Source organism: Salvelinus sp. IW2-2015, linkage group LG35 (genome assembly GCF_002910315.2).
Source record: "Salvelinus sp. IW2-2015 linkage group LG35, ASM291031v2, whole genome shotgun sequence".
NCBI lineage: Eukaryota > Metazoa > Chordata > Actinopteri > Salmoniformes > Salmonidae > Salvelinus > Salvelinus sp. IW2-2015.
The window spans coordinates 17,327,564-17,338,292 of NC_036874.1; the positions used below are offsets into that span (position 1 = coordinate 17,327,564).

The 10,729-nt window shown below is 48.1% G+C and overlaps 1 protein-coding gene across 1 annotated transcript; it reads right to left on the reverse strand.

The window, feature by feature from the left end:
• Positions 1 to 6: 6 nt before the first annotated feature.
• Positions 7 to 7,024, reverse strand: LOC111958574 (zinc finger protein 516). Its single transcript, XM_023979839.2, has 3 exons — positions 6,974 to 7,024; positions 5,063 to 5,081; positions 7 to 2,020 (listed from the first exon to the last, which is right to left on the reverse strand). The coding sequence occupies exons 1-3, from the start codon at positions 7,022 to 7,024 to the stop codon at positions 633 to 635; spliced, it is 1,458 nt and encodes a 485-aa protein (XP_023835607.2). The 3' UTR covers positions 7 to 632.
• Between the last annotated feature and the right edge of the window lie 3,705 nt (positions 7,025 to 10,729).

Here is a 10,729-nt window from a genome sequence, read left to right on the forward strand (position 1 = left end):
ACACACACACACACACACACACACACACACACACACACACACGCATTCTGACACGGTCAGCACACACACGCACAGCTACTTTAATGCATCTCCCTTTCATTATTTATGCCCCTGTCAGACTGGCCAGTCGGCCTGTCTATCAATCATCTTCTGCCAGATGGTGTGCGTGTGTGTACAACTGAGCCTACGTGTTTGTACTGACCACCCCAGGGGCCAGTCCCTCTGGTAGATCCAGTCCAGTGTCACTCCCCACCACACGTGATACGAGCTGTCAATCAGCGAGCCAAAAAAGGGCTGCTCAACATCTCCTGGCATCTGGCCTTTCCTCTAAACACATGATCCTAAGGCGTGTTGATCATCATCCCTACTGCCCTTCTGACTGTCTCCCCTTCTCATCACAGCACTGACAGGCTGCTCACATAACACAGACTAGAAACATATCTGAATATTACAGATAGAAAAAATATACTGTTTGTGAAAAGGGTGACTTTTATGACAGAGGGTGACTTTACAGTCATTAAAGATATCTTGGCAAACAATGAGTGGACATTCCCTCTGTTTTCTTGATGTTATTTTGTGTCCACGTCATGTGCCAAGTTCGCTATACATATTTTCCCATCTATTTAAAGGACCTAAGGATGTTTCATAGCTCTGCCCTGGCTCTTACCTGTGGGGTCCAGTAGGGGGTTGGCGGCACCCCAGCGGTGGTAGAGCGTCGCCAGGTCATTGGAGTTGCAGCTCTTCAGGAAGCTCAGGATGTCCATGGGCAGCTCTGGTGTCTCCACCCCCCGTGCCTCCTCCTGTTTCACCTCCGCACGCTGGGCTGACGAGGAGGAGGTGGAGGATACCTGGACGGCGCTCCCATGTGTCTGGGAGTGGGAGGCTCCATAGCCCTGGCCTGCCGTGGTGGTGTTGTGGGCTGGGCGCTCAGCCCTGGGTCTGCCCTGGGACTGTGGGTGAGACTGGCTGTGGGACTGGGAGCTCCTGGGCTTGGGCTGGGGCTGAGGCGAGCTCCTGGCTCTGCTGTACTCTGCAAGGCCGTGTTTGCTGGACAGCATGAATCCCAGGCCTTCCTGAGGCAACATGTACCTTTCCACCAGCCTGGTGGTTCCTCCGACACTGGGGCTAGGGGCTGAGGGTCGCTGGGGAGCCCTGGCTGCAGTGCTCTTCTCCAGGGAGCCGGTCGAGCAGCCTCCCCGTGGGTAGATCTCCACTCTGGGCCTAGAGTTGGAGCGAGAGCGCTGGCCCTGATCCGGCACAGCCTCGCCTCTCTGTCTGCAGCTGCCTACCCTGGGAGGCCGCACACTCTGGGGGCCTGAGGCAGAGGAGGAGGACCCTTGTGTGGAGGAGGAGGAAGAGGTGCTGGGTTGACTGGCTGCCCTGTCCCTGCTGTCTTTCTTCTGGCCCCCATTCAACGATGGGGGGCGTGTGCGTGGGGTGCGCACCACAGGGGGCAACGGGGGACACTCCCTCCCATCCAGAGCGGGAGGAGGGCCCGTGCGTCTCCTTGAGGACGAGCCCTCTCGGGGGCCCTTGAAGCCATTCTTCAGGAGGGCCCATTTGGGGGCCAGGGCGCTGCTGTTGATGCGATGGGCGACAGTCTGGTGCATCCACAACACCTCCAGGTAGTGGGTGGAGTGGGAGCAGTAGGAGCACTTATGACTGGGCAGGCCCTTCTGCTGAAGGGCTGAGGAGGCCGGGCCCCTGTGGCCCTCGGCTCTCACGCACAGGTCCAGAGGAGCAACACGGTGAGAGTCAGCAGGTGAACTGCTCTCTGCGGTGCATTTGTCTCTCGACGGCCGGGCAGAGAGGTAAGGGTGGGGGGCAGAGGATTGAGCAAGCCCGTGGAGGAGAGCCCTCTTCAGCTTAGGGACGCTACTGGGGGTGCCTCTCTCAGAGCTGGAGCTGGGGTTGGGAATAGGTCGGCCGTCACTGGTGTGCTGGAGACGTAGATGGGACAGGAAGGCAGATGACTCCGTGCTGACAAAGTCACACAGGCTGCAGACGTAAGGCTTCTCATCTGTGGAAGGCGAAACAGAACAGAGATGGTTTGGTCACTTCTCTGAAACATTCGGCCAGAGGTGGGAAAAACACTCAATTGTCATACCTGAGTAAAAGTAAAGATACTTGAGTCATTTTCTATTAATAAGGTAAAAGTGAAAGTCACCCAGTAAAATATTACTTGAGTAAAAGTCAAAGTATCTTGTGGAAAAAGTACTACATTTTGAGTAAAAAGTAAATGCATCAAATTCTTTATATTTTATTAAGCAAACCAGAAGGCACAAAGATATTTTGTTTACATTTTCTTACGAACAGCCAGGGGCACACTCCAACACTCAGGCATTATTACAAACAGTAGCTAATAGAGCCATGACTACATGGAACTCTCTTTCACATCGGGTAGCTCAAACTAGCAATAAAATCTTATTTTTTAAAACATATAAAACAACACCCCGTGGCACAACGAGACACACACTTGTACATTGTGAATGTGCGATTGTGGAGCAGTGTGCATTTGTATAGGGCACAATGTCTTGTGTGATGTATTGTTATATTAATAATGTAGACAATGTTTTTGTTGCTATCTGTTGTTTTATTCCTGCTTGGACCCCAGGCAGTCCTGCCTGAGGCTGCCTGGGCAGCAGCTAATGTCGATCCTAATAAATCCAGCGTTTTGTGTTTAGTGAGTCCGCCAGATCAGAGGTAGTAGGGATGACAAAACGTTATATTGATAGGTGCGTGAATTGGACCATATCGCTCTCCTGCCTGAGCATTCAAAATGTAACGAGCACTTTTTGGATGTCAGGGAAAATGTATGGTATGAGTAGAGATATATATTATATATACATATTTTCCTTAGGAATGTAGTGGAGTAAAAGTAAAAGTCGTCAACAAAAATAAGTAGTAAAGTACAGATACCCAAAAAACGAATAAAGCGAAGCCAGTTCAGAAACAGAACCCGAGAGCCTGCCTCAGCGATTGCACCAATTAGATGCTAGTAACAATCACGCCTTCCTTATTTGGCGGTCTATTTAAGCTGACCGGTTCTGCTCACATATCCTGCTACCACTTGCTGCTACTGCTAATATGCTTTTGCTTCTTTTGCTCCCACCACCACCCCAGCCTCCATCTGTTAGGTTCTGTTTTCCTGCTGGGGGGGTTTTATAGCTTACCGCGCTCACCGCTTGCAGGTCATTTTATATTTTGACGCTTCACTTGGGCAGTGAGCTACCCTGAAGGAGCAGAGTCTATATCGGCAAGACTTGTGTAAGAAATTGTAATGGATACTGGCAACTTGTTTTAACAACTTCTCAACACAAGCTATACTTGATACAACATGCACCCATCACCCTCTAAACCCCCACACTTCGTACCCTTATAATAACCACAGACCCACACACACTCCCCTCCCCCATGAACAGGCCCCTGCTAAAACAAACGCACATGCATTCTGCTCGAGGTTGAGARTCTAAGACAAAGAACTATGTTAAGAGCCAATGGAACGTCGACATCAGGCCCGGACAGGARTACCCACGACCCAGATCGACCAATCGGAASGCCAGACTACAAGATCAACCTACTTTATTTGTTGCATATATAAWCAGCACAAAATGTWTAGAGGTCTCTTTTCCGACGATTCCATACGAGTCAGACAGAAGGGGCCGTGCTGCACGATTTCAAAGATATCATTACCTGTGAATAAACTGCCTTATTATACAATTATCCACCTCGTCCTATGTCTCAACTTGATCTCCTGTCTCCAGTAAATGTTTTATCAACACTTGCATTATCCATTCTTTAATAAATGATGAAACATTCTACAAAACATTGATCTGCCTAGAGATTTGCTTGAAATAGTAACTGACAAGTTTAATTGAGTCATGTTCCATGAAAAAGGGGGTGTTGTGCTTCCTCATGACCACTTGGTGGCAGTGTTGGCCTAAATACCAAACTTGTACCAACCTGTAAGAATATATGGAGAGAATCTGAATTGATACCTCACGTCCCCTCTCCTTGCCTCCTTCTCAAAACCAATTGGAGCATAAGGTCAGAGGGGTGGGAATTCTGAATTAAGATTCTCCTATAGGCCAAAATGTATGGCATTCGCATCTGATTCAGTGCATCTGTACATGTCACAAAAGAGTGTCATTCCAGAGAATTCCAACATATGTGAGTAAACGGTGTCTTTTCTCAGGAAGATAACATGTAGAAATTCACTCTGAGGCGAGAAGTATTCGTAGGCCTAATGATGAGTATGATCATGGTTTGTAATATCTCAACAAGAACAACAAGTGAAAATAGTCTTCCTGGCTTTTGATACGCTGATTCATGTATTTAAAAGGCTGCATTACTACACTGAACAAAAATACAAACGCAACATGTAATGTGTTGGTCCCATGTTTCATGAGCTGAAATTCTTTTTTAAATCACCAAAATGTTCCATATTCACAAAATGCTTCATTCTCTTAAATGTTGTCCACACATTTGTTTACATCCCTGTTAGTGAGCATTTCTCCTTTGCCAAGATAATCCATCCACCTGACAGGTGTGGCATACTAAGAAGCTGATTAAACAACATGCTCATTACACAGGTGCACCTTGTGCTGGAGGCAAAAGCCCACTCTAAAATGTGTAGTTTTCTCACACAACACAATACCACAGATGTCTCATGTTTTAAGGGAGCGTGCAATTGGCATGTTGACTGCAGGAATGTCCACCTGAGCTGTTGCCAGAAAATGTCCTGTTCATTTCTCTACCATAATCCGCCTCCAAAGTTTTTTTAAACGAATTTGGCAGTACATCCAACCGGCTTCACAAGCGCAGACCACGTGTAACCACACCAGCCCAGGACCTCTGCATCCGGCTTCTTAACCTGCGGAATCGTCTGAAACCAGCCACCCGGACAGCTGTTGAAACTGAGGGTTTGCAAAACCGAAGAATTTCTGCACAAACTTCCAGAAACCATCTCAGGGAAACTCATCTGCGTGCTCGTCATCCTCACCAGGGTCTTGACCTGACTGCAGTTCGGCGTCGCAATCGACTTCAGTGGGCAAATGCTCACCTTCGATGGCCCTGGCACACTGGAGAGGTCGCGCTGCATGAGGCAAAATGGTGGTCACACCAGATACTGACTGGTTTTCTGATCCACGCCGCTACTTTTTTAAGGTATTTGTGATCAACAGATGCATATCTGTATTCTCAGTCATGTAAAATACACAGATTAGGGTCTATTTCAATTGACTGATTTCCTTATCTGAACTGTAACTCAGTCAAATCGTTGAAATTGTTGCATGTTGCGTTTATATTTTAGTTCAGTGTATATTTCTACTGGTTGTAGAGTGCAGTTGTCAATGTTCACCACATGGTGGCATATATACCGAGTCCCCCCTGCACACACACATAAACAGAACCCCACAATCTATCACAGACAAACATAAATACAAAAACACTTACACACCCTCACTACTCCAGAGCATTGCTCACCCACCTCTCACTCTCTCTCCCTCATACAGGAAGAAACACAAACACACACAAATGTTCAGTAATACTTCCTGAGGCCCCTTAAGGCGGCAATCAGCAGTTGAAACAATAACAAAGCGTGCTCCTCGCCCCTGGAGATATGCCCCTGAAGATGGGACTGGACATATGTAACCACTCTCAAATTCATAGACAGAGCAATGGATGCAAGGCCTGACCATCCAGGATATCAAAATGATACTTTTAACCATGTTATGATGCTATAGTGTTTATTTAAGTTGACTTTCTTTTTTTACAAACATTAGAGTCAAACAAGCGTATATGTTGCGTTATGCTGGGGTACCGGAGTTGAACTAAGCTCATGAGGCATTTATAAGTTATATTCTTCAAGAATCAAATGGGCACATATCCTTCGATTATCATTACAAAAAATGGATGTAGCAACTGCAGACTGCCCCTTTAATTCATATGGATATGTGTCCACACACTCAGTGTCTTCTGATGTACAAAACCTCCCTTGCCCACTGAAACACACACACACACACACACACACACACACACACCACTGTGTTCCCACTTCGTAATTAGAACATGCCACAGCCATCTGCTTTTCATTTGGCTTCCCTATTGTCCACATACTGCAGTGGCTAACACCCAGCCAGGGTTGAGCTGGAGGCTAGTCATTTAGCAGACGCTCTTATCCAGAGCTACTTATAGTTAGTGCATTCACCTTAAGATAGCTAGGTGAGACAACCACACACCTCAGTCGTACATAGTTAGCTACTTTATTGAGGGACAATGTACCATCACAAAAGTCAGTACCAGTAGGTGGTGTGCATGTCTGTGTTTGAGAAGGGGAAAGAACCTGGCTCCCATAGAGCTGTCGGTGCCAAAACCTGCCTCGCTGCCAAGGGGAAACCACGGGGAAGGGGGGGGAATAACATCCATCTGACATAAACAAACACTGGCTGGGATGTCCGCCGTTAACTGCACACCTCCCTCCCTCCCTCCCTCCCTTCCTCCTTCGCTTGCTCCCTCCCCCCCTCCCTCCCTCCCTCACTCCCTCACTCACTCACTCCCTCACTCCCACTCAGCAGTCAAGGCAATCGAGACTGTCACCTGTAGCTCCTCTCCTCTCCTCCACATGTACTGCAGACATACAGGTGATCCTGGAACCCAGAACCAAATCTTGCTTGCGCTCGCCAGTCTGTCGCAAGAGACTAACAATTGGGTGGGACTAGGAGACGAGATATCCAGCGCCTACAGTCACCATACAAACATTCTAAACGTACATTACTCAGCCATTTGGAAAGCCTATCCACACTTCATAAGTAACGGCCTGAAAATGATCGTGTTCTCCTGTACAGTAAGTACTGTAGATAGTAAATAGGTATAAAAAAAAAGAAGGCCTTTAGATACTGTCTCTGTCTGGGGATCATAAGAGTGATGGACAGGGTGGGCAACCTGCCAACTCCTCAGCAGTGCATCACCTCACCTCCATGGACCTGATCACCTGATCAGCACACTCCTGCAGCCATCCAGTCATGTTCATTGGCATTTCCAAACTATAAGCAACACTGTCAACAGCGCAAACCTTGAATGAACCCCTGACTTGAACGACTTGGGGACCGATTCAATCAAATCCGCTTTAAGCAACGTCCGCATATCTGATGTTTTGACGGCGTCGGAGTTGGAACGGCGTAAGAGCTGTCAAGTCCACAAGAGGCTCACGGTATACCTAAAGCGGACACGGCCATTGGCTGCACGGAGTCGCATTAAGAAAAATCTTACAGCCATGCAGCCTCGTTAACTGGAATGTGAGATGTAATCTACACCCTAATTAGGCTGATATAAATCCTTATTATTTTGTTTAATGATTTTAATAATTATTTCTATACAACTTTCTCGCTGTGAACTTCTAATGTGAGTGGGACTGGTGTGGCTTCGTGACAATGATCACATTTGACAGCTCCAACGCAGTTCCACCTCCGACACCTCCGACACATCCGCTATGCGGCCATCGCCGGTTAACACTTGATCTGATTGAATCGAGGCCTTTGCTCACCTTCCAACCAGATCACCTGTCTGTCAGTACACTCAAGTGACGTCTGGGAGTGTGTATGTGTTTGTGTGTGCACATGCATTTCTTTTACCCTTATTTTACCAGGTATGTTGACTCACAATACATTCTCATTTACAGCAACAACCTGGGGAAGAGTTACAGAGGAGAGAAATGGGATGAATGAGCCAATATTGGAAGCTGGGAAAGATTTAGGTGGCCATGATGATATGAGGGCCAGATTGGGAATTTAGTCAGGACACCGGGGTTAACATCCCTACTCTTATGATAAGTGCCATGGGATCTTTAGTGACCACAGAGAGTCAGGACACCCGTTTAACATCCCATCTGAAAGACAGCACCCAACACAGGGCAATGTCCCCAATCACTGCCCTGGGGCAGTGGGAGACTTTTTGTTTTAGACCAGAGGAAAGAGTGCCTCCTACTGGCCCTCCAACACCTCTTCCAGCAGCATCTGGTCTCCCAACCAGGTACAACCCTGCTCAGCTTCAGAGGCAAGCCAGCAGTGGGATGCAGGGTGGTATGCTGCTGGTGCATGCTAGGTGTGTGTGTCCTCTGAGAGTATGTGTGTCCATTAGTAGTGTCTCTATAAATAACAAATCCCTGAGACGTGGGGGAGCAGGAGAGGCATCAAGGAGGCTGGATGGCGTCAGCGGGGATTAGGTAACCAGCCAGTGGAACATAGAGGGTATAGATAGGGCAGAGGACATCCTACCAGGCCCTGTTACCTGACTGTCTGACAGGGGATCTGAGGTAGCTCTTTCCACCTTCTCCTCCCTACTTAAACCTCCACCCTCCCTCTCTCCTCCCTCTCTGCAGATGACTTTGTCAACCACTTTGAAAAGAAGACTGACGACATCCGCTTCTCATTCACTCAGCCTATTGAGTCCAGTGGTCCCACAGAACTACGCTATGCCTTGACCGCGTTCTCCCCTCTCTCTCCAGATGAAACCCTGCAACTAGTGAGGTCCGGCTGCCCAACAACCTGCCCGCTCGACCCTATTCCTCTCCTCTAGACCATCTCTGGAGACCTTCTCCCGTTCCTCACTTCCCTCATCAACTCATCCCTGACCACTGGCTGCGTCCCCTCTGACTTCAAAAGGGCCCGAGTCGCTCCCCTCCTCAAGAAATCAACACTCCTCTGACATCAAAAACTACAGAACAGTATCCCTTCTTTCTTTTCTTTGCAAAACACTTGAGTGTGCGGTCTCTAACCGACTCTATCTCAGAACGATCGTCTTGACACCAACCAGTCAGACTTTACGACGGTTCACTCAACCGAGACCGCTCTCCTCTGGGTCACGGAGGCTCTCCGCATTGCCAAAGCTGACTCTCTCTCCTCTGTTCTCATCCTCCTAGATCTATCCGCTGCCTTCAACACTGAACCACCAGATCCTCCTCTCCACCCTCTCAGGGCTGGGCATCTCAGGCTCTGCACACGCTTGGATTGCATCCTACCTGGCAAGCCGCTCCTACCAGGTGATGTGGAGAGGATCTGTATCTGCAACACGTACTCTCATTACTGGTGTCCCCAAGGGCTCGGTTCTAGGCCCTCTTCTCTCTATATACCAAGTCACTCGGCTCCATCATATCCTCTCATGGTCTCTCCTATCATTGCTATGCGAATGACACTCAACTACTTTTATCCTTCCCCCCTTCGTGCCTGGCAGATATCTTAGCTTGGATGTCAGCCCACCACCTCAAGCTCAACATCGACAAGGCGTGGCTGCTCTTCCTCCCGGGGAAGGCCTTCCCGCTCCAAGACCTCTCCATCACAGTTGACAACTCAACGGTGCGCCCCCCCCCCCCCCCGAGAATGCAAAGAACCTTACCTGGACAACACCCTGTCGTTCTCTGCAAACGTCAAAGCAGTAACTCGCTCCTGCAGGTTCATACTCTACAACATCCGTAGAGTACGACCCTACCTCACACAGGAAGCGGCGCAGGTCCTAATCCAGGCACTTGTCATCTCCTGTCTGGACTATGCTGTTGGCTAGGACCCCGCTTGCGCCTTCAAATCCCTGCAACTTACCCAGAATGCTGCAGCCCGCCTGGTGTTCAAACTTCCCAAGTTTTCCCGTGTCACTCCGCTCCTCTGCACACTCCACTGGTTTCCTGTCGAAGCTTGCATCCACTACAAGACCATGGTACTTGCCTACAGAGCAGCACGTGGAACTGCCCCTCCCTACCTTCAGGCTGTACTCAAACCCTACACCTCCAACCCGAGCACTCCATTCTGCCACCTCAGGTCCCTTGACCCTCCCACTAGGACAGCAGAGTCCCTGCCCATCTTCCCGAAAACATCTGAAACCCTACCTCTTCAAAGAGTATCTTAAATAATCCCACAGCACTCGAGGGGAGAAAGTTTTGTGAACAAAGGTTTTGTGAACTTTCCCCCCCCCCTTACTAGCTCGGACTTTGCTGATAGCTATTTTATTGAGGAATAATGTACTTACTATGTGATGTGTGGTTGTCCCACCTAGCTATCTTAAGATGAATGCACTAACTGTAAGTTGCTCTAGGATAAGAGCATCTGCTAAATTACTAAAATGTCAAATGTGGCCATCACTGCCACGGCCTGCGTCCTGTTCATTTGGCATCAAATGGGGGAAAAACTGACTGAAACAGGGAGGGACTACCTGTCCTTGTCCAATTAGAAATGCTCATTTTCATGTTCAGTTGTAGAACGTTTAAGAATGTATTTCATTGTGTAACCTAATGAACATGATCCTGAGTTCTGTTTTAAACCAACTGCCACGAGGGAGGGGAAAAAAACGATGTTCACTCAGAATCCATTGCTGTGATCTTAAAATCTCCTCAATCTCTCATTAGCCTGGTCCCAGATCTGTTTGTGCTGTCTTGCCAACTCCTATGGTCATTGTGATGACAAACATGTTGAGTTGTCTATACTGCACTAACAGTTCTGGAACCAGGCGACTCACTCATGGCTCTGACTGCACAAGTTAATATTCTTAATGTTCTCATACGTAGGCTACTGCACATAACATCCCAAGGGATATGATAAGTAAGATCCATTCTCTGCATACTAACTGAATAAGTAAATGTTCCTGTCTGGGGATTTAGTACATGAATGACAAAACAGGAAGTTCACAACAGAGATGAACAAGTGTTTTCTTTTTTTTCTTGTGTGTGACAGTACGGCGAACAAAA

Coding starts and splice junctions, on each gene's coding strand:
- LOC111958574 (XM_023979839.2), bottom strand. CDS start 7,024: ATGACTGGATGGCTGCAGGAGTGTGCTGATCAGGTGATCAGGTCCATG.